Source organism: Trachypithecus francoisi, unplaced genomic scaffold (assembly GCF_009764315.1).
Source record: "Trachypithecus francoisi isolate TF-2019V2 unplaced genomic scaffold, Tfra_2.0 Lachesis_group8, whole genome shotgun sequence".
Lineage (NCBI taxonomy): Eukaryota > Metazoa > Chordata > Mammalia > Primates > Cercopithecidae > Trachypithecus > Trachypithecus francoisi.
In genome coordinates this window covers 28696604-28721395 of record NW_022681473.1, presented here as the reverse complement: position 1 = coordinate 28721395, position 24792 = coordinate 28696604, and the positions used below count along the sequence as shown (strand labels likewise).

At 45.4% G+C, this 24792-nt stretch overlaps 1 protein-coding gene across 1 annotated transcript in view; it reads left to right on the top strand.

The window, feature by feature from the left end:
- Positions 1-24792, top strand: part of LDLRAD3 (low density lipoprotein receptor class A domain containing 3) — a 293157-nt gene that overhangs the window by 91819 nt on the left and 176546 nt on the right. Inside the window, 1 exon segment of the mRNA XM_033205049.1 lies at positions 2529-2675. Within this exon segment, the coding sequence (XP_033060940.1) occupies positions 2529-2675 (147 nt within the window).

Below are 24792 nucleotides of genomic sequence, written 5' to 3'. Positions count from 1 at the left end.
ACAAAGCAGAATGACCAATACATTCCCGGTCCCTGGAGAGTTCTTTGCTTGCTGGAGAAGCCCAGAGCAGTTGTTAGCAAACGGCTGGAATGTGTGGATTTTCTGGGTTGAGCATTCGTTGTCTGGCTAGTATCCAGTACCTGGCTGCCCTTCTAGGGTCCCCCTCAAGCCCTTGCCTGGAGATGGTGAATTGGTTTCATGTTCTTCTCAGAGTTGTTAGTGGCTTTCTGGAGTCCAGTCTTGAGAGGGAGTCTCATATGGATTCTGGGCTCGGTGGAACAGAGCATCATGATTAATTAGGGATGGCCGACTTTGCACTAGGATAGGAGAAATTGCAGCAGAATAGAAGAAATAGTAGCATAATACCTTTGCATTTCCTAACAATGAGAGCTGCATGATTTTTAAATTCCATGTCATTCCATGTTCTGGGCTACATCTTCCTGCACAGAGTCTTTGCTGACACTGTTCTCTAGACCTGAGGGGTGCTTAGTTTTTATCTCTGTGTGTCTATCAACATCCACTGTAGATGCTACCCTCTTTCTCGGAATCATTTTTGAGTTCTTTGAATTTTGACTTTATCTTAAGAACACCAGGGAGCCATTCAATGACCTTTTAAAGTTAAGAAATGATTGACTTGGTGTTTAGACAGATCCTTCTGGCTGCAGAGGGGAGAGTGGGTTGGAGGGGGCCAAGATGGGAGGCAGGAAGGCCAAGTTGGGAAGTTGTGCTGCGTAGCAGTCCCCATAAGAGAGGGTGGCTGCTTCGGCTGGAGTCGCAGCTGTGGCAATGGAGACTCGGGGACTGGCCATTATCAGAACATGATTTCACAGTTGATAGACTGAGGAGGGGACAAGGGAGATTTCTAGGGTTCTGATGTGGGCAGTTGGGCAGGGTAGAGCCCCTCATTGTAGCTTCTCTCCTAGAGTTCTCCAGTGAGTGATGAAAGCTCATTTTCAGTAATGAAACATGCATGTGCATTATTAATTCTGTATAATGCAGCAGATAGTCTACAAGGGAAATTCCATGGCACCAAGGCCGGTGGGGTATTGCTTGCCTGTGACGATGTCCATTGTAATTGGTTATTGCCTGCTTGTTCTAGTTATAAAATATTTTTAGTATCACCCCAGTGGTACTATCACCAGACTACAGAGTTAGTGCTCATCTGTGTTTGGAGAAGCCAGGGAACACATCAGAGGAAAGGCGACATATTCGTTTGCTTAAGGGTGTGTAGGGATTTACTAGGAGACCCAGCAGGCCGAAGGGCATCCCTGGTAAAAAAGAAAAGCACACGTAAAGGATTGTGGCCTGTAGGCGGATATGATTTAGGGATCTGGAGATCTAGAGATGCTTCTCCTTGGCAAGGTTTTTGAAAGAATCATGGACCCTTCTCTTCTGCTGCTACCCCCAGGCAGGTCTAGACATCACTGTTCTTATTTTGCTGTGTGTGCCTTTCCAGCCTAAAGGTATAATAAGCCCTAGGCTTTATCTCTGTATCTTTAGAACATAGCACAAGTATCTGGTCATAAATGTCCAGTAAATGCTTATGGAATGACTCAGGAGGGAGCTCTGGAGCTGCGGTGTGCTGAAGGACTGGTCTTTTTTTTTTTTTTTTTTCCCTGCTTTTCCTCAAAACTCCTTTACTCACATGGCTCCTTGTCCCCCAGCCATTGATCACAATGGTTCAGACTGGTCAGATCGATCAGATCCTGGCTGCCTTGAAAATCTGCCCCCAGGGTCCACTGGTAGATGAACTCGGCACCCTGCCCACCCCCACCACCACAGCACTGGCCTTCTCTATTTGCTTTCCAGCCTGAGAGTTGGCTGTTTGGGTTGGGGACTTTGGCACTTTATGACTATGTTCAGTGGAGTTGAATCTGAACTTGCAGCTTGGTTCTCAGCCTCCAGTAACTCTTGGCAGGCAATCTCGTGACCTTGGGACCCTCGTGGAGGTTACAAATCCCAAGTGCAAGATTCAGTGCGGCCTTTTCTACCTGTGCGACCTCAGGCAGGTTGGTCTTATAGGTCTGGGCTCCTGTTTCCTAGAGTGAAATGATCTCCCAGTATTTCTGCCAACTTGGCCCAGCTTCAAGGATTCTGTGATTGTAAGGGCTACAGAGTCTGAGGCGTGGAAAGATCTTGCAGTTCCTACTGTTGGAGACATTGGGAGTCCAGTGCTCACTCCTGTCTAGAATTTTAATTTTTAATCACTGCTGATGGGCCAGAAAAGAACATTTGGAGTTTACAACCAGTCTTTGATGGAGAAAGAAAACAAGTCAGTGAACACCCATTTTGTGCTCGACATTTAAGTATGTTTGTTCCCTGTATTTCTCTTTAGTCCTCTCAGAATATCCGGAGGTGGGATTCTGAGCAGATTATTAGTCCATTTCACAGATGAGGAAACTGAAGGTCAGAGAGGTTGAGTCACCTACCGGAAGTCTCACCTATACCGAACCACACACCTTTCAGCTGAGGGGCGCTTAGGTCCCTACTGTTGTTGTGCCATCTGACCTGTCCCCTCTCTCCGACAGAGAGCCAGCTGCTCCCCGGGAACAACTTTACCAACGAGTGCAACATACCAGGCAACTTCATGTGCAGCAATGGACGGTGCATTCCGGGCGCCTGGCAGTGTGACGGGCTGCCTGACTGCTTCGACAAGAGTGATGAGAAGGAGTGCCGTGAGTGGCCTGGCCCTTTGCTGGGGTGGGGTGGCAGCCATCCTGGGGCAGAGGGGAGCAGGTCCTGCGCTGGCTTAGACCCTGCACACTCTGCTTGCTGCAAGCTGGTGGTTTTGTGCCTCTTGCCAGCAGTCCTGCTTCTCTGCTGTATCTCCATCTCAGTGTCACATGATCTGTGTAGACACAGGGATCTTGGTGGAGGTGGAGCCAAGGCTTTGAGAGAGCAGAAGGTTTTACCATCAGGCTCTACTAATCCCTACCCTGGAGTCCCATCCTTGCCTTCATTTTATATACGAGCCAACTGAGCATCCCAGAGGTTATATGGCTGCAGCACCTAAAACCAGCAAGTGGCACATTGGACGTGGGAACCCAGGGCTGCCTGACTCCAGGGTCCATGCTGGTGACCATCTTACAGAGCACCGTGGAATCTTCTTGATGATTAAATGAGGCATAGCATCCCACCAAGTATCCAGCATGGAGTTGGCACTGAATACTTAGTAACGTGCTTTCCCATCCCCTTTCCTCTGCCAATAGATAGGGCTTGAGCCTTTGCTGGGGACATCATCTCCTAATGGGCACCACCAGGGTCAGATGGTTTTGTGATCCTCCCCACCCCACCTCCTTTTCAGCCCTTTGCCTGTTTTATGCCGCTGAAACATGCGTGAGAGTTGGGTTGATGGTCATCTACGAGAAGAGAGGCATGGGGATGTGAGTTGAGAGGGTCCGTGGTGTCAAATGATCCTGCTCCCTGCCCTGCAGAGGTGTATTTCTCTTCCTCTTCAGTTTGTCTCTGCAGAGTGAGCTTGGCCATGTGCCCTGTGTGGTTGTCCTCCTGGGTGCCCTGGTAGGTAGGAAACATGACTGACAGGTGGTGGGCACAGTGTTGTCTCACAGGGGATTGCCTTGAGACCACATGACTAGACGATGGTTCCTGGCTCTTCCGTGTGCTTTGGGCACCAGGCCACGTGGCCTGTCTGACAGGAGAACTGTGTGTCCTGGCTCTGAGCCTGCTGTCTCCCTGGAAGCCAGCTGAGGAAACAGCTGAGGACAGGTTAATCATTTGAACTTCTCTTTTTTTTTTCTCCCCGAAATGGAGTCTTGCTGTGTCACCCGGGGCTGGAGTGTAGTGGTGCGATCTTGGCTCACTATAACCCCCACCTCCCAGGTTCAAGCAATTCTCCTGCCTCAGCCTTCTGAGTAGCTGGGATTACAGGCGCCCACCACTGCGCCTGGCTAATTTTTGTATTTTTAATAGAGACGGGGTTTTACCACGTTGGCCAGGCTGGTCTCAAACCCCTGACCTCATGATCCGCCCACCTGAGCCTCCCAAAGTGCTGAGATGACAGCCATGAGCTACCACACCCAGCCAATCATTTGAATTTTTAATATATCTCTGACCGGAATTTGGGGCCCCCGTCTGTTGACGCACGGAAAGGGGCACTGGCTTTGGAGTTCACATACCTCTGGAGCAAGCTGCCCCCTCTGAAACTGGCCCTTTGCCCATCCAAGGGGTCCCGTATTCCCAGTGCCTGCTCCTGCCTTTCAGAGAAGTTTTTGGGATGGGAAAATTGAGGTGTGTTTTTTGGGGAGAATACTTCATACTGCTTGTTGCATGTGACCCTTCTGAATTGATGACTATACATGTGAATTTTTATTTTTGCGGAACTGTTTGTTTGTTACCTTCTAGCCCAGGCTGGAAGACAATGGCATGATCACAGCTCACTGCAGCCTCGACCTCCTGGGCTCAAGTGATTCTCCCACTTTGCCCCCCCAGTAACTGGGAGCACAGGAGTGTGCCATCACGCCTGGCTAATGTGTTTTTATTTTTTGTAGAGACAGGGTTTCACCATGTTGCCCGGGTTGCTCTTGAACCCCTGAGCTCAAGCAATCCACCTACCTCCACCTCCCAACGTGCTGGGATTACAGGTTACAGGTGTGAGCCACCAAGCCTGGCCTGTAGAATTATTTTGTAAAAGTATTATGTCTAGTTTAGCTTTTCTCTGTTTCTAACATGGCCTCAGAATTACTAGAGCTATAACATTAGTAATCTGAGCAAATGACATAGTATGTGTGAGCCCTGTCATCTGTCTGGTTTTAAGGATTTATTAAACACTATACAAGTGTGCCAAGTTACCATTTTTGAAATATGGTGTATATTTGACCTTTGGCACGTGCGGATTGTTGTTAGCTGACCTGGGAATATTTGGAACATGATGTTTCTGAAAGAACGCAGGGTTAAGGAGTTAATTCCTAAGTCGTATTCCCAGCTTTGTCAGTAGCAGCTGTGTGATACTAGTGCAATCTCTGACATTCTGTGTCCTGTCACAAAATCTCATGATTTTAGAATTCATGCTCAAATGGGAAGACATGGTGGAGAGCAAATATTTTTTTAAAAAAGATGTTGCTGGCAGCTGCCTGGAGGCTTGGTTTGGTTTGGAACAGGCTCATTCTTGGCTATTCTCCATTAGTTTTTTCTCCTGACTTCCTACCTTTAGTACCCAAGTGTGGTGGAGATTTGAGTGGCATTTATGTAGTCTTTTGAGCAAAACATAATTAAAAAACCATGAGCCCCAAACATATATTGACCTCTCTCTGTAGCCCTTCTTTTTTTGTCTTTAAAATGTGAAAACAGAACATTAGAAAGTTTAGATAGTAGAGGGAAGGAGAAAAAGTCCCTTTTCTAAAACAAATTCTACTTTCATTTAAAATTTCTTATATATTCCCTTCCAGCCTAGGACTTGAGGGTGTGAGCCCTTGAGAAGGCCTATTTGTGTCAAACTCTGAGCCCTTCTTCCCCCTTAGGGGGCTGTGTGATCGTGGGAAACTTACCAGCATGTTCTAAACTTTAGCCTTTGGGAGAATTAAAGAGAATTCTTTAACCTCCTGGTGCCTCAATTTCCTCCTCTCCAAAACAGGGGTAATAAGGCTTCTGATACTTAACACTGTTGTGAAGTTTTAACCTGTATGAAGCATGCAGCGCAGTGCCTGTATATAGTAAGTGGCTTATAAACATTAACTATTATTGGTTAAATCTGTACCAACTATTTTATTTGGTTGTTGTCATGGGGAAATACGGTTCAATTACCTGCTTTTTTCTACTTAACATTAGAGGCCCTTGGCCACATTCTATATTGAGGATTCACAGTTGTTTTGGGAGGCTGCCTAATGCTCTACCAGGTAGAGACACTGTAAGTTAACCATCCCCCTGTGTTTCCGTCTCTTCTGTTTCACTCTCTTCCGCACTTTTACTTCTGCTGATCAAAATGTTTAGGATCGTTTAAGGAACTTATGCTTAACCAGATCACGGAAATATACAATGGTTTCAGCCAGAGCCAGGGTGGACAGGGCTGAGGTCTCCAGGGTGACCAACTTGACCACCTTTTCAAGGATGATTGGAACGGCTGATGTGGAATTCCTGCCGCCTTCCCGGAGGGAGGGAGACTGGTTCTGTGTCTTGCTCATGAGCTACGAAGCCCTTTCTCTGATTCTTTGGAACAACTGGGTACTGAAGGGGAGGTGAGTGAAGGTGGCAGTGTTCTCGCCTCAGAGAGGTGATTACTTCAAGTGCCCTGTGGAGCTTTGGCATTGGGAAGATAATACGCTTCTTAAAAAAGAGAGAATTCTTGCCCTTTTCAAAGGGCAAGAAAGAGCCTGCAGAGGTGTGTCATGGTGGGATATGAGGCAGTGAGCAGCTCTTCTGTATCCACAGCAGAGGAAGGATTTTTACCACACAGGAAGAATTTTTTTAAAATTTTTATCGTGAAGGTAATAAGACCACATATTGTAAAAACTGAGGGCAGAGAAGGAGGAAAAGCATCTGTATTCAGATCCACTATTGGCATTCTGGAAGTTCTCATTCAGGCTTTTCCCCAGTGTAATCGCCAGGGGTCTACAGTTTTATATTTTGACATTTTTTCATGTAACATTTCAGTTTCAACCTGTTAACATTTTTTCTGTATCTTCCCCCATTTTTCTCTTTGTCATTTTTAGTGCCATTAACTTGCTATAATATGGTTTATCTACACATAATTTGGCATTTCTCTTCTTTCCAGTTTTCCACTATGGGAAACAGTGCTCACTTGTGAACAGGAGGGTGGACATGACTTTCCCTCTGTTTTGAGAAGTTTGCTTAGGCTCAATTCTCAGAATTAAAATTACTGGGTTAGAGGGAAGGCACCTTTTCTTGGCTCTTGACACCGACTGCCCACTTGTTTTGCTAAAGTTTTGCACTAGTTTGCTGGCAACGTGTGAAAACTATGACTTTATTTTAGTCTTGGCAGCCCTGGGTAACATCTTTAAAAAATATTTTTCTGGTTCATTTAATAATTGAAAACAGTTACTTTTTTTTTAATTTAAAAAAATTATCTAGCGAGATTGTTTTCCCTTACCTCTACTTACTAGTTTTATTTCTTTGTGAGATACCTATTGATGGACTAAAATTAATTTCCAGCTGAGTTAAGACATTGGATTTTCTGCCTCTTGAATCTATAGAAGGGGCTCATTTGGGGACACTGAGTGTATTTCTGTTCTTGGTTAGTGGAATGCCCTCAGAGAGAGTTTTATCCAAATAGCTTTAAAATAAAAGGAATAAAGATAATGTTTTAGACAAACGAGGAAGCACCGTGAAAGTCCTGATGATGAGGAGGGCTTATTAGAGCTTCCTCTAGGCCACACTATCCCAGGCATTTTACATTCTATTGATTCATTTGATCGTTGCAGAAGCCTTGTTAGTAAAGGTAAAGGGTTGGTGTCATCTCCAGATGAGGAAATTGAGCAGTAGAGCGATTCCATGGAGCTTGCCTGTTGGCCCAGAAAATAAGTCTCCATAACCTTCTTCTGTCAGAGACCCCCAGTGGGGGCTTTCAGGCTTTTTCTCCAGTTATCTGTTACCCTGTTGAAATGGAATCTTACTGCTATCATGACATATTATCATGTCGAACCTGCTTTATAAAAAGATTCTAAAAACATCGATAATGGTTTCTTATGGAAATGAATATTTACGTGGCTGTTAATCCCGGGAGTTTCTGAAATGTTTTCCTTGAAGAGACTGTCCTTTGATTAGTGTCGCCTTCTGTAATAAAGCAGCAATCCAAATTTCCAGAACCCACAGGGGACTGGGAGTCAAGAGCCTTAAGATCGTTTTCCAGTTCTGTGTCGATGTTAGCTGCCATCTATCTGTGTTCTAACCAAGTGGTTGGGGGGATCCTGAATGTTTGGGATCCTCTTCCCAAGGCGGTTCATTTTCTCCTTTGGAAAGTTACACCAATTGATGTCTTTGGCTTTGCGTTTACAGACCTGGCCCTTTATGTTTGGTGGGTGTGTTGGGGGAGGGGGCGGGGTGGTGTGGAGGAGGGATACATTTGAGGACTTTGTCAAATGATAAAATATTAACGAATCTCCAAATCCAGTTATAGGAAAGTAGGTGCAAAAATGGGATTTGAATTTTACTTGCTTTTACTGTTCCTGACCATTTCTTGAACATGTGTTATTATTGCTCTGGTGTGAAGGCATAAATCCATGAGATAGGGTTGAGAGGGCAAGTTTGGGCAAATGATCCCCAAGAAATATAAAAGAGCAAGAAAGCTGGGGTTGAGATTGTTCAGGCTCCATACTCTTCTTCTTTCCTTTTTAGCATCTTCCTCGTCTTCTGCCTCTAGGTGGTGCCACCTATATTTTCTTTTAACCTCGCACTACAGGGCAAGTAGAGATATGGGAAAAAGCTGGATTCTGAGTTATCCTTTACCTTTACTAAGCTTTACCAGGAATTTAGCTGTTTCTCTAGGGCACCTAATACCGGCTTCACACACAAAATGCCTCTGGAAATCAGGAAGCTTTCTTTTTTTCTTTTTTTGAGACGGAGTCTTGCTGTGTCGCCCAGGCTGGAGTGCAGTGGCACGATCTAGGCTCACTGCGAGCCCCACCTCCCAGGTTCACGCTGTTTTCCTGCCTCAGCCTCCTGAATAGCTGGGACTACAGACGCCCACCACCACGCCCAGCTAATTTTTTGTGTGTTTTTTTTAGTAGAGACGGGGTTTCACTGTGTTAGCCAGGATGGTCTCAAACTCCTGACCTGGTAATCCGCCCGCCTTGGCCTCCCAAAGTGCTGGGATTACAGGCGTGAGCCACCACGCCCAGCCTAGGAAGCTTTCATAGGATGGATAGAGCTTGCTGCTTCTTCTCTTGGACTGTTCTGTCATTTCTCAAAGAAGGGGATGTGTTGGCTGATGGGCTGTGGCTTAGGGAGGCAGCCTATCAGTCACTGTGTGCAGCTGCAGTGGGCTCAGGTCTCCCCATCACTGTGTAGAAAGCAGAACTGGCACAGCACTATCATTTTGTGTTGAATTGTAGCCCAACCTTCCCCCACAATTTTCCTATGTTGAAGTCCTAACCCCTAGTATTTCAGAATGTGACTTTATTTAAAGATGGGGTTTTATAAAGATAACCAAGTAAAAATGAAGTCATTAGGTGGGTCCTAATCCAATATGACTGGTGTCCTTATAAAAAGGGGAAATTTGGACACAGAAATATGTACAGAGGGGAGACGATGTGAAGACTTGTAGCAAGAAGACAGCTATCTACAATCCAAGGAGAGGGCCTGAAACAGATCCTTCCCTCACAGCCCCCAGAGGGAGTCAAGCCTGCTAACACCTTGATTTCAGACTCCTGGCCGTCAGAACTGTGAGACAATAAATTCTGTGGTTAAAGCTGTCCAATTTGTGGTACTTGGTTATGGCAGCCCTAGCAAACTAATACGACTATCAACCTATCTCTTTTGTTTTAAAAAATAAATTATTATAGGCCGGGCTTGGTGGCTTATGCCTGTAATCCCAGCAGATCCCTTGAGCCCAGGAATTTGAGATCAGCCTGGGAAACATGGTGAATCCTGACTCTACTAAAAATACAAAAATTAGCCAGATGTGGTGGCGGGAACCTGTAATCCCAGCTACTCGGGAGACTGAGGCACAAGATTTACTTGAACCCGGGAGGTGGAGGTTGCAGTGAGCTGAGATTGTGCCACTGCACTCCAGCCTGAGTGACAGAGTGAGACCTTATCTCAAAACAAACCCCCAAAATTATTATACAGTGAATGATAGCTTCCTGCAGCTGTCTAACAGACTGACATCTGCAGACATCCTGCTTTCATTTTTTTCCTTTAACAATTTGCAAGTAAGAATCTCACTGTTATGGGTCAAATTGTGTCTTCCAAAAGGATATAGGATATATTGAAATCTGAACCCCTGTATCTTAGAATGTGACCTTATTTGGAAATGGGGGTCCTTGTGGATGTAATTAGTTAAGATGAAGTTGTACTGGAGTAGGGTGGGCCCTTAATCCAGTGTGAATGTTGTCATTATAAGAAGATAATATGAAGATATGAGGGAAGAAGACCATGTGACAACAGAGGCAGAGACTGGAGGGAGGCACCCGCAAGCCAAGGAGTGACCACTATCACCAGAAGCCAGCCTCTGCCCAGTCCACATGGACCTTTTCTTAACACCCCCTACTGCCCTTTTCTTCCCCCCTACTGCCCAGCCTCTCGGGAAGAGTCACGCCCTCTGTTTCTTCTGGAGGCCCACTGCTTTCTCATATGAGTGAGGTGTCCGGTTTTTTTTCTGCATCTTGGTTCTTGGCAAGCCACTGCTAGCTAAGGGCTGAATTCCAAAGGCCTTCTGAAGGAGCTGAGCCTCAGAAAACATAACTGGCGCTCCAAAGGGTCTAGAGAATATCATCGTGGTTTAAAGATCTGTCCATTAAACACTTCAGAATGAAAAGACATGCTCTTTCACAGCACTTATGGTATGGAGGAAATCCAAGACCTATGTATATTAGCGTTGCCTCTTTTCTCATTGAGTCATTCTGTTTGTATTTGGTTTTTAAATGTCTCACCTAATTCCTGGCATGATCCTCGCTTCACTGAATTTCTTTAGTCTTAAATTCAAAACCATAAATCCTACGGTTAAGAACAGGGGCTTTGGGCCCAGACAGTACTGAGTTCTCCCCACAGCTTCCATTTATGACCTGTGCAGCCCTGGGGCTTACCATGCACCTGTTTTCTCATCTGTAAAATGGAGGTAATAGCAGTGCCTATCCCAGAGGTGTGATATTTCGGGGATGATATTTCAAACATCTAGTAAGCGCTGTGTCCAGGCCCTAAGCCAGTTAGAAAGGAGTGGATTTAAACAATAGGTATTGTTTCCTGGTGCAGACAAGGTGCAGATCAGCTGTGTGAGTCTGACATGAACTAATGTGAGGCTTGTAGCTGGTGCCTGGTGTGAGTTAAGCATTCAGTGAATGCTGGCTGACCCTATTCCCTCAAACACATGCATGCTGGTGACATTTCCTGGCCAGCGCAATGCTGGGAGTTATTACTCCCCTGTTCCCAACACCTCCCTCCTCCACTTCCCCTTCCCACACCCGGTCTTTTCTTGCACTTAGTTCGAGAGCCTGTGCCATGGAAACACCTTCATCTGCTAGGCCAATATCTGCTTTTCACTGTCCAGTCTTGAACACACATTCATGAGCTTGCATGAAATTGCTCTTAGCTTAGAGCTCCAGGGAGCCAGCCAGACACCCAAACTGGTGCAAAAGGGAAGGAAACAAACATTTGAGGGGCTGGGGTGAGCCAGGCTCTTGAGGTTGCAGAGAAGGAAGCTTGGAGGTACCTCCTCTGCATTCAGATGGGGACCTGTGTCTTAATGGACCTGCAGTAGGCGCCCACCCCCAGAGTGGCTGCCTTAGGCTGTTCTCAGCTCTGCTGGAGCCCTGCACAATTAAACACCTAAGTGGATTTTAATGACAATATTTTGCTTCAGCGCTCAGCCTTCTCAGCCACCATGAGTATGTAGTCTCTTCCACCTTCACCACACTGACCTGAAGTCAGCACCACTCCCTGTGGCCTTCAGCATTGTAGGCCTAGAACTTGCAAAATTACTGTCTTCCCGATTCCTTCTTGCCACTCTAGATGTACTCTTTGTGCCTTGTGGCCTGTGGTGAGGACAGACTTTCAGTTCAGATGTTGGACTCACAGCGTGAAGTTTCGGGTGGGCATCTGATAGGCACCCACCTACATACGCACATTTCCAGGTTGTCAGGCTACACTTAACATGCATTTGACTGTATGCAAACTTTTCTTAAAGGCCCCTGGTAGATTTTTGAAGATGTTGGTAATTTTACACTAAGTGGAGAAGTACAAAGTGCTCCAAATCTTTCCAGTTTTATTAATTTCCTAGGGCTGCTGTAACAAAATACCACAAACTGGGTGGCTTAGAACAACAGATACTTATTCTTTCACAGTTCTAGAGGCTAGGTGTCTAAAGCAAGGTGTCCACCCGGCCATGGTTTCTCTGAAGGTTCTAGGGGAGGATCCTTCCTTGCCTTGTCCTCACTTCTATTGATTTGCTTTCTGATATGGTTTGGCTCTGTGTCCCCACCCAAATCTCACCTTGAATTGTAATAACCCCCCCCGTGGTCATAGGCGGGACCTGGTGGGAGGTAATTGAATCATGGGGGTGGGTTTTTCCTGTACTATTCTCGTGATAGTGAATAAGTCTCATGAGATCTGATGGGATTTTTTTTGTTTGTTTCATTTAAAAAAATTCATTTCAGTAGTTTTTGAAGAACAGGTGGTTTTTGGTTACATGGTAAGTTCTTTTTAAATTTTAAGTTCTGGGATACATGTGCAGAAAGTGCAAGTTTGTTACATAGGTATACATGTGCCATGGTGGTTTCCTGCACCCATCAACCCATCATCTAGGTTTTAAGTCCCGCATGCATTAGGTATTTGTCCTGATGCTCTCCCTCCCCTCGGCCCCCACCCCCAACAGGTCCCAGTGTGTGATGTTCCCCTCCCTGTGTCCATGTGTACCCATTGTTCTACTCCCACTTATGAGTGAGAACATGTGGTGGTTGATTTTCTGTTCCTGTGTTAGTTTGCTGAGAATGATGGTTTCCACCTTCATCCATGTCCCTGCAAAGGACGTGAACTCATTCTGTTTTATGGCTGCATAGTATTCCATGGTGTATATGTGCTACATTTTCTTTATCCAGTCTGATCTCATGGTTTTATAAATGGGGTTCCCCTGTACAAGCTCTGTTGCATGCCGCCATGTAAGACGTGGCTTTTCTCCTTCTTTGCCTTCTGCCATGATTGTGAGGCCTCCCCAGCCATGTGGAAATGTGAGTCCATTAAACCTCTTTTTCTTTATAAATTACCCAGTTTCAGGTATGTCTTTATTAGCAGCATAAGAACAGACTAATACACTGTCCATCATTGTGTTCTTCGGCTTGTAGATGCATCACTCCCGTCTCTGCCTCTGTCATCCCATGGTTCTGTCCCTGTGTCTCTTTGCTTTTTTGTCCAAATTTCTTTTTTAAGGACACTGATCATTGGTTTAAGACCCACCCTAATCTAATATGACTTTATCTTAACTTCATTATATCAGCAAAGACCCAATTTCCAAATATAAGGTCACATTCACAGGTCCCAGGGCACTGTTCAACCTGCCACACTGGGTAAATATTGAGGAGATGAAGCTCCCAGTGACCAGCAGCTACCACCGGAGGAGGCCTTTGCAAACTCAGCTGCCTGAAGGTCCCCATGCTGTGTGGATGCTCACTGCATTCACTTGGGGAATATCGCTGTTAATTGTTTTACAACTCTGCCTTTGTAGCATGGTGGTTATGGAACAGAACCAAGTGTGTCAATAAAACAGGGATGATTTGAGTGCCTAAGAAGATTGATTCAAATGAGAAAATAAATAAATACATATATTTTAAAAGTCAGCTGGATGTACTCTTTTTTTCTTCAGTAATCTGATGCCTTCCTTTGGCCACTTCCATAATGTGAAGATACTCTAAATGCTAGTTAGTGTGTCTAGCAGTCTGTGAAAGTTCTGTGCTTTTAGTAGCTCTGGGGCTGGAGGGGGCTGCTGTGGACTAAGCACAGTGTCACCAGCTCTCCGCTGTCCAGCCCTGCTTGGAACCTGGGAGGGTTCCACCTGGGGGTCCCAGCCAGTTTGGACTGCAGTCAGGTTTTGTTTGTCCTGCAGAAGGACACGAAAAACAAAAATTAGTTGCCAGTGTTTATAAAGCAAGAGCTTGCACATAAAAATTAGGATTATCAGGTTTTCTTGAGAAATCAGATATTAGGTTACTTTTTGCACTCATAGAGAACCATGTCCATTCTGCGTCTATCCTGTATTTCACCGTCTTGATCATTCTAAGGCCTCCAGTGTTTTAATTTAAAATTCCGAGACACACATTTTTTCCCCCACAGTTTTCAATGGGCTAAGAAAACAGTGTCTACTTTAATTGGCAGAGTTGTTTCTTTGTTAGTTGTGCATAAAATAGTGGTGTGCTTTGCACTCAGTGGCATCTTGGATTCAATGAAATGCACTAATTTTCTCTGATTGTTAGCATATGATGTTTCAGCCAACGGTGCTGAACATTTCCAAACAGATAAATGTACCATGTGTGTGTTATGTTTTCCTTTGGGTGCTGTGCCTAGAGGATAGCCAACAGGGTGCAAAGTGAGAAGGACCTGGCTCTGCAGCCAACACTGCCAGTATTGAATGCTGGCTCCATCATCTGGGAGCTATGCAACCTGGGCAAGGTACTTGGCCTCAGTTTCCTCATAACTTCCCTGGCATTTTTGTGAGGATTAAATGAGCTGAAACCTTGAAAACCCTTTAAACAGCAGCGGGGACAGAGGAAGCACTCCATCAATGTCCGCTGTACTCCTGGCAGTGTGGAGGTCCCAGCTCTGCCCCTAGCTAGTCACTTCTCTTCTTGGAATCTCAGTTCCTTCATCTGGGAAATGGGAGCAGATGGGGAAAGGGGCAGGGTGAGAATACATATGAAGGTGCTGGTGCCTGCTGCATAGCAGGCACTTAATGTGATATGCTTTCCATCTTCTGCCTTCCTCAGGGATGCATTGTGCCCTAAAAGGGAGAGCCTCCAGGGTTGCCAGAGAGTTTTTGATCCAGGCTCCTTCAGGTGTCAAAGATGAGCTGGGTGATGCTCCATAGATTCTCCTTTCTAATAGGTGACAGTTCTGTTTCAGAAATACTGTGGATGTTCAGGTTGACAGCACGTAAGTCAAACTTAGCCCCTTCCCTTCCCCGAACCATTTTCAGGAGATGGAACCCGGGGAGCTTGTCATAGTCTGGTTCTGAGGAGTGGGCTGGGGGACAGCCTAGGATGGGGAGCCCCACTCCAACTACAGTGCTGTCGAGTTCCCATTGACACCCCCAACCACTGCCCAGGAGGTGAGAAGAATCAGACTATTTACCTGAGATCCCGGGGCTCCCTCCCTTGAAGCTGGGACAGAAGACCCAAGACTCTGGTTGGGAAGAAGTTGAGTCAAGTCTATTGAGATAAGGCTTCCTGGAGCCTAGAGAAGAACTGAGAAGAACGTATCCAATTAAGTAAGTCCCGGGAGAAGAGTGACTGTTTCATTTTCGGAAGTGACTAAATCCCCCAGTTCTTAGAAAGTTTGTTTCATTATTTAGTTAAATCTCCCATCACATATCCCTGCTGGTACCATTCTGATCCTATTCTGGTGGTGACGGGGAAACTGGGATGGCTTCTGCAAGAATCCCACCAGGCCTCTTCCAGCTCCCTTGGTCCTTCCTAGGTGATAGCAGCTGTTGTTTGAGACCTGCCACTGCTTTCTTGGAAACTACCAATTTAAATGCCAATATTGTCACCAGCTAAGAAGTGAGTGGCATAGAGTCATCTTAAAGTCATCTTTCAAACCCATTCTTTTGCGCAAATATCAGCTTCATTCCATCTCACCAGTCTTCTTCCCCACTTCCAGAGAGCTTCATTATCATCAGCAGTGTGTGCTGCCTTTTCTCTGCCTGCGAAGGGAGAATCTTAATGAAATAGCTCTGAGCTGGGGGGCAGGGGTCATGTTTCTGTGTTTCTGGGATGAGTGTGGTCAGGTTGCCTTGGGCCCCTGTCATTCTGGCATGCTCTCATTGCCAGGACTTGGCTGTAACTGCAAAATGTAGTCAGTGGTAACACGCTTGGTAATTGCTAATAAAATTTAAATGGCTGCAAAATCACAGAACATCAAAAAAAATTTTCTCCTGGCACATCCAGATAAATCTTGCTGATCCAAGTTAGGGTGTGCAGTCTTTATTTTTATTTTTTAATGTAGACTTGCACTTTTATCTGCAACATAGCTAGTGTGCAGTTGCCAAATGACTTTTTAAAAAAATCTTGAGACAGATGAGAAAATAATAATTAAAAAAAGAGAATATGGTGCATTCATATAATGCAGACATGTGACCAGAGAGATTCTTTCGCTAGTAACACTTGAATATTAGTTTTCTAAAGGTTTAGAGTGGGAGGAGATGGGGGTAGAGAATCTTTAAAGTCAAAAGGTAACTGCATACCCCTCTTTAGAAAGCATTTCAGAAACTTTAGCTTTTGACATGGTTAATGCCATGTCCTTTTCTCAGATCACCACAAGAGGAGTCACATAAAATGTCTTAGGGAATGTCTTAGGGCTGAAAGGCCATTGGGTGTTCTAGAATCAGTGATTGGAAGGCAAAGGACTGAGGTAGGTTACATTACAAGTATTCGGTGTTCTATAGCACCACAGAGTTCCAGGTTAATTTCAAATTAAAATACAGTCTCTTATTCCACTGGAAAGGCATCATTTGCATGTACCTGAGTTACTTATTTCTATTATCCATGCCCTTCATTTTGGTGGGATAAGGGTGGAGAGGCAAAAAGTCAGTGTCTCAGATTCTCCATGAGATTTAAATATGCAAGGGCTGAAGACCATCTTGGCTTCTGCTGTCTGTTGTCAAGTGAAGGGTTGTTTGCCTCTCCTGCTCTTTCGGGATCTAGCAATAAAGTCTGTGATGTTTACTGACCTCTGAGAGGGAGGTGAGAAGACTCGAGAATTTTGTTTATTTGGAGAGAGGAGGGAGAGAGGCCATCCCGTTGCCTTCTCAAATCACATAGAGAGCTATGAGAGAATGCTTCAAAGATGGATTGGACACTGTTGGAGGAGTAGGTGATTGTGGTAAGGAGGTTTCCATGATCTGTGTTTTCCTTTGGCTGTTTTGAACATTTTAGCCAATGACAGGTGAACTGTAGCAGGATCCTGCTGGTAGCTGTATATTTGTTCCTGAGCCTATGCAAGCCCATCACCATCACTCTGCTGCATGTCCATAGACCTTGTCCTGTTGAGCCCTGGGTAGTGCCTGCTTTTTGATGCTCAAACCACGTATTCACGTTGTTGTCAGTTCCCAGGCAGCAGGGCAGGCAGTCTGGTGGGCCACTGAGTGAAGCTGTTGGATGATAGGGAGCAGATGGCCCTGATGCAGAACACGGTGGGTGTCTGCCACTTGTCTGACTTTAAAATCCAAGCTGAGGCTATTCCTAGTTCCCTGGAATGGAGGCCACTGGCCAGTCAGATGCTGTTAAGGGAAAGTTGAGTGTAGTTCAGTGATGACAGTGCTGGCCGCCTTGATTCAAGACCTGGCTGCTGCATCCTCTCCATTTCTCATCACTACTGGCACTCAGAGCCTATACTGAGTGTCCCTTTAGATGGATGTATTCTCTGCTTTATTTTTCTATTTAATCTTCTCAGAGTGCCAGTATCTTAATCCATTCAAATACTACTAACTGGGTGGCTTATAAACAGCAACACTTATTTTTCTCAGTTCTGGAGTGGGGAAGTCTAAGACCAAGGCACTGACAGATTTGGTGTCTGGTGAGGGCTCGCATCCTGGTTTGTGGACAGCTGTCTTCTCGCTGTGTCCTCATAGGGTGTAATGGATGCCTGAGCTCCCTTGGGCCTTTTTCGTAATGGCACTAATCTCATTAATGAGGGCTCCACCCTCATGATCTAACCAGCTCCCAGGAGCCCCACCTCCTAATACCATCACATTGGAGACTAGGGCCTGAACAGAAGAATTTCAGGAGGACAAAAACATCCAGTCCATTGCAGGGTAGAAGAACTTTCATGGAAAAGGAAAGCCTAAGTACAGCCCTGAGGGTAAAAAAGAAGAGGATGCTGCATATTTAGGCCTGCCAATGGTGATTCCTATGGCTGGTGGGAAGGAAGAGGAGAGATTTCAGGGGTGCCTAGAGAAGTATGTGGTGGGTCAGGCAGGCAGGGCTGCATAAGCCAAGGGAAGGAAATAGCCGTGTGCTTAGTGGTCAACATGGTTGAGAGCGTTGGCTCCAAAGTCGGATGAGTGAGTCAAATCATGCTCTACCTCTACCTAGCTGTGTGATCCTGGGCAAGTTACTTAACCTCTCTGTACCTCAGTTGCCACATCTATAAAATGAGATAGGAATAGTTCCTATGTCATGGGCTGGTGAAGATTAAATGACTCTATAAAGCTCTTAGAAAACACCTGCTTCACAGTAAGCATTCAACAAATGTTTGTTGCAACTTTTGACAATACTTCATGCTTTAAATTCTCCTGTATAAAAGTTATGGCTAAAAAGTTATAAATGCTTGCCTGCCATCCTCTGTCAGTCACCAGACTAACCATAATGACATGACTCATAAATTTTCTGAATGAATAAAGGAGTACTGGAGTGTTATCTCGGTGGCTCAGCGTGGTGCTGCCAAACAAAAAGAAAGAAAAGAATAATAAAAATGAAACTAAGTTTTGAGTTGTCTCTTGAATAACCACAAAATAAAGGGCTAAGCTCTTTGCCACCTTGGGCTCCTGGGCTCTTAGGGACAGTGCCCAACCGGTACTTTCTAAATTGTGCTTGATGGGTCATCTTACTCATTTGTTGATGTAGATTTGGGGATGACTCAAAAGCTGCTGGAATAGAATTCTTAGAAACAGAGTGGAGCCCAGGAGTCTGCACCTGAACAAGCAGCCCAGGGGAGTCTGGTGCTCCCTCCATTTTGAAACTCATCTGTCATAGGACTAGACTAAGTCTCACTGAGTGAGGAATTTGGTTGGACAGATCTTGCATTGCCAGCCTCTTTTGATGTCTGGGTAGAGGGAATGTCCCACAGAGCATTCCTTCTGCTAAGTCCAGGCAGATGCGTTGCAGTTAGTATAGTGGCCTCAAAAGCAAACTGTTTTGAAGAGGGAGTGCTAAGTAATGGGATGGCGACATGATACGGGTTATTGCTTTGTTTTGCTTTTAAAGTTCTTTCATGCGTATTATCTCCTAAAGAAATAAAATAGATCGCAGATGCTCTCATTGCAGTGCCCATGAGAGGAAATGACTTTATCTGAGCCAGAAATGAAATTCTCAGCAAGAGGCTCCTGTCCATTGGAAATTTCAACAAATATTGCCAACAAGATTATATGCCTGTTCACAGTGGGTATCTCTGGAAGGTGGGATAATGATAATTGTTCTTCTCTAACATCATCTTATTTTTGCACGAGAGGCGGTATGTGGCGTGCTTGAAAATACACAAGCTTGACACAGGCCAGTCTGGGTTTGTCCTAGTTCCTTTGTATACTGGACACGTTAATTTCTCTGTACCTCAGTTTCCTCATCTGTGAAATGAGGAAATAATAAAATGGTATCTACCTCCTACAGTTTAAATACATTTATACCTGTTACGTGTTTAACTGGTATTAACAATGCTTGATCTTTCTTAGTTGTTGAAAAGAATTAGCTATAGTTATTAACAATGTCATCTTTAAGTACATGCAACTGGTAGTCCTTGGAGCATAAATTAAAGCATAAAGAGAAATGCTGCCCAGGTCCTGGAAGCTGATGTGTGAAGGGTCTAGCATATCTGTCATAAGGATCAATCGGGATTTGCTAGGACCCAGCTCTCTGATTTGGGGTCTGATTTTTTTTTTTTTTTTTTTAAATCTCTGCAGTGAGGAGTAGGACTCCTATCAGTGTTTTTCTAACTGTACTTCTTGGAGTGCCAAAGGGAGAAAGGAGAGCACCTGAGCCATGGGGACTTGGAGCATGGAATCTTGTCCTTGCTGAAAGCAAAGCAGCTACAAGTCTATTTTGTAAAAAAATATCTATTGGGCTTGAGATTTGATTTTCACAGAGACTTCTGTGGTAAACAGACAGAAGGGTTGATTCCTACTGGACTTGCCCTCTAAGCAGCCTTTTTTTTCTTTCTTTTTCAAAATCGCATTTTGACATCTGTGATTCCAAAGACAGCACCGTAATTGTCTTTTTCCAGAACAGAGCTCACTTCCAACTATCATAGCATGGGAGTACTCAGAAATTTATTTCTCATAATGAGCCAAAATCTCTCTGCAGCTCTTTAAAGGTAGCTGTGGAGCGCCTTGGGTGCTAATGAGCTCCCTGTTAATAGAAATGCCCAGGCTTGTATTGGTTTCAGGTCCCGGCTTCACTCATGACTGACTGTTGTGTGTCTAGGTAAGTCTCGCCACCTGTCCAAGAAATAAATATGAAGATGTATGCAAAGTCCTTGGTACAGTGCCCGGTAGGCATCAGCCTTGGCTGCCACCAGCAGCAGCAACACTACTGTTTTAATAATCAGAAGAAGTGACTGGTGCACATCTGCTTGGAATCCTCTTCCCGTGACTCCAGAAGAGAGTCTTACGTTCGTGGTTAAGGATGATTTTTAGATGATGCCATTAAGATCTTTCTTCAGTGCCCCTGACACTGCAAATGGGCCATGCACCATTAGGAGATGGGGCCTTTCACCATCTCACAGGAGATGGTTACTGCAGGGGCTACCTGGAAACATTGTATGAGCACCTCCAAGAAGTTGTGGACATGTGACTCTTACAAGGAGTCACCCTAATGCTAGCAGTTAGCTATGCCCACATACAAGGTGATGGGTGGGGTTCCCTAGAGTCCATCAGTCCTGCACTCTTCCCTTTGCCCTGCAGGGTGTATTTCAGAAGAAAACATAAGCTGTGGATTGTATAATCATCCTCTGATGCAAACCAAACTTTGGCAAGTGTGCACGATTGTGAAAACAATGCACATATGAAGCACACTTTCCCTGTGCTCTCTGTTTAGCATCCCAGGTTATGGGCCAGGTTTCCGCCCCCCCCCCCCCCCCCGCCACCATTTTCTGCATTTCAGAAATATTTTGTTTTTCATTCCAGACAGTGGGAGTACAAAGGCAGATTTGTGTCATCACTTAATTTGTTAATTCTGCCAGGATTTTTCTCCCACCAACCGGCAATCCTTTTTGCAGTCTTATATTTAAGGCTGGCCTTGAGGAAAATTACATAGGAGCAGCATTGTATTTACCCTTTGTATGACTGCAGGGGATGTGAGTAAAATCAAAACAAAACAAACAATTTTAAAAACAAAACAGTGCCTCTGTGAGTGAATTCCAGAGTAGACTGATATGCCGTGTCTGAGCAAGGTAGAAGAGCAGCTCTTCTTGACCCTGCATGGAACTTAGAGCATGGAGTTTTACTTTACTGAGCCTTCTTTTCCTTATAAATAGAAACATGCCCTCTGGCATCTTCCCAAAGATGCTGGTTATTTACAGGATTGACATCACCCAGTTCTTTGATTTCTCTGCTGATGGAAGTACAGAACTGTAAAACATCAACAGAAGCTGCTGCTTAAAAATAATGAAGATGGATGGGTGGGTGGATGGATGGGTGGATGGATGGATGCTTGGATGGATGGATGGATGGATGGATGGATGGATGGATAGATGGATGCATGATAGGTACATGGATGGATGGATGGGGTGGATGGATGGATGAATGGATGAATGGATAGATGGATGGGTGGATGAATGGATGCATGGATGGATGAATGGATGGATGATGGATACATGGATGCATGGATGGATGGATGGATGATGTATACATGGATGCATGGATGGATGAATGAATGGATGGTTGGATGAATGGGTGAATGGATGCATGGATGGGTAGATGAATGGGTGGGTGGATGGATGGATGGATGGATGGATGTGTGGATGGATGGATGGATGGATGCATGGATGGATGGACGGTTGGATGAATGGATGGATGGATAGATGGATGGATGGATAGATGGATGGATGCACAGATGGATGGATGGATGGATGATGGATACATGCATGCATGGATGGATGGATGCATGGATGGATGATGGATACATGGATGCATGGATGGATAGATGGATGGATGGATGGATGCATGGATGGATGATGGATACACGGATGCATGGATGGATAGATGGATGGATGGATGGATGGATGGATGGATGGATGCATGGGTGGATGGATGGATGCATGGATGGGTGCATGGATGGATGAATGTTTGGATGGATGGATGGATGGATAGATGCATGGATGGATGGATGAGTGGGTGGAAGGGTAGATAGATGGATGGGTGTGTCAATGGATGGATGGATAGTTGGGTGGTTGGATAGGTAGATGGATGAATAGGTAGATTTATGGGCCAATGTGTAAAGACAGAGGCCTCTCATTCCACAACGACATCTCCTACTGGAAGCCTTCTCTCCTTTCCTACCCAGGCTAGGTAGATGCCCCTTGTCCCTGCTCCCAAAACATTGCCTCTCTCTACATTTTTACTTGTAAACAAGAAGATACAGTAAACTGATACAGTTTTCATTTCCTAAGGAATCAGATGCTTCAGTACAGTCAGGAAAGGGCTGATATACCTTGTTAACTGATAGACCTTGTTATCCCCACACCAAACAACATTAGCTCCTGCTATGTGGGACATGCTTAGTACACATTTGTTGAATGAATCAACGAAAGAACAGTGACTGTTTACTAGGATTTGTGGGGGCAAATCATTGCTTGCATTCTTACATCACTTTCACTACTGCTGTCCCAGAGCTAGTTTTCTCTTACCAGGAGGCCAGATGGGATTGCTGAGCAAGAATAAGATTCCTTCCATCTGTAACACACACAGACACACATACACACACACACCCCCATTGCTCTCTCAGCACTTTTAAAGGATCACTTGATTGATTCACTTTAACAGCCTCATATCCTCCCTTTCCACCTGCCCTGACCCCAGTTCCTGCTTGTAATTAATTTTTCTTCTGAAGGTAAATCTTCTCTCAACTTTTCTCCTTTTTGATTTGGGTCCCAAGGGGTATGAACTCTTGGAGAGTCTTATCCCTCCCTCTCTTTCTCTCTCTGTCAGCCCTTGCATAGATGCCTATTATCATCATCTCAAGCCATGGTATCCAGATAGTTTGCTTGGATTTAAAGACCAGAGGCAGAAGCTAATGAAGGGCTTTCATGTTCAGAAACAGAGGGTTCCTGGCAGCTTCTTCTTCATTTAATTCCAGGGTGCTAGGAGCACTCCCACTGCTTGGCACAGCCTGGGGGACTGGCAGATGGCACAATCAGCCCAGAAGGGCCAGTCTTCCCTGGTTCAGCCATTGCCTGTGCAGCCACAGTGCCCGTGTGCAGGGCGGAAACCACAGCACTAAAAGACACTTGCCTGTAGTCTTCCTAGTTAGTACACTTTGGTGCAAAGAATGAACTCTTGCTGTGGGTGAGCACTCTGGCTTTTCTCAGCCTTAGTTTTCTCATCTATAAAGTGCTTATGTTACCTCCAAGCGCCCTTACAACTACAGACCTCTGTAATTTTAAATGGAATGTTCTCCTCCTTGTGAAAATACAGAATGGTTTTCTTGCAGGTGGACCTACACATGTAGGAATGAGTTTGGATAGCTTTATGGTTATGCAAATTGTGGAGACCCTAAGTGAGCATGTAGTATAGGGGTTCTGGGGTCAGACAGCCTGCCTATTCTTTTTTTTTTTTTTTTGAGACGGAGTCTTGCTCTGTCACCCAAGCCAGAGTGCACTGGTGCGATCTTGGCTCACTGCAGCCACTGCCTCCCAGGTTCAAGCAGTTCTCCTGCCTCAGCCTCCTGAGTAGCTGGGATTACAGGCATACGGCACTACGCTCAGCTAATTTTGTATTTTTAGTAGAGACAGGGTTTGACCATGTTGGTCAGGCTGGTCTCGAACTCCTGACTTCGTGATCTGCCCACCGCGGCCTCCCAAAGTGCTGGGATTACAGGTGTGAGCCACCACGCCCTGCTGACAGCCTGCCTTTAAACAGCAGCTGAATTTTATATAATGGGCACCGTGCCCAATGCTCTGCAGGGATGATCTCATTCAGCCCTCACATCACCTGAGTCCTGCTAGTATCCCCATTATACAGTTGGAGAGTTGAGGCTTAGAGGAGTGAAGTAACTGGCTGAGGCACTTGGGTGGCCTAGCCAAGTGTTGAAGGCAGACATTCTGGCTTGAGTTGAGCCGCTGAACCACTCTACTCTGCTGCCCCCTGTGGGTAAGTGCACACCACCGCAGGTCTGTATGGAGGAGGTTTTCAGGATTCACTTGGAGCTCTGGGAATGCATAACGTGCAATACTTTCCCATTGCTGCAAAAAGATATTGCATTTTAAATGTCTGAAATCATGATTGACTTAGCTCCTCAGCCCTGGAGGGTGCAGCAGTGGCTTGAAGCATCAGAACCTTGAAGGAGGTTTCTTTGAGGAACACTTTGCTATCTCCCGTAAAAATTACAGCAAGCATTCTCAGGGCACTCTCCACTAAATACGTGTGGCAGGAGGGTACATGATACCTCTCGCCTCAACCCCAGAATCCTTCCTGTATTGCAGTCCACAGCTCTTCAAACTTTATATGCATTCAAAAGGCATGGGGGTCTTGGCAAAATGCAGAGTCTGGCTCAGTAGGTATGTGGGGTAAGGCTGATTGAATTTCAAACAACCCCCCAGGTGGTTGCTGATGCACTGGTCTGAGGTCTACACTTTGAGCCATGAAGGTCTAGAGTTTATGATTTTCAGGGAGCTAAGCTGGCTGTATCAGAATGACCTAGAGTCTTCAGTAAGCAGCTTCCCAGGACCTTTCTGGGATATTCTCAATCAGGAGGCCTAGGATAGACTGAGGAAGCTGCCAGTGTTCCAGGAACCACACTATGAAAAACGCTGCCTCACTCAGTGGTTCCTGCGATCGTCAGGGTCCCTGGTGGATTGAGGCCAACTTGGGAAACAAAGGTTGTTGGGTTTGGGATGGGGCCAGAAACCCACTTGTATCCTATTTCGCCAGGGGAGCCTAATCTACACTCAGGTTTGTGAATTCTTTGCAGTAATTACTTCTTTACCTCTTCATCTTTAGTCTCTCCCCTGGCCCCAAACTCTTCCTCAAGCTAG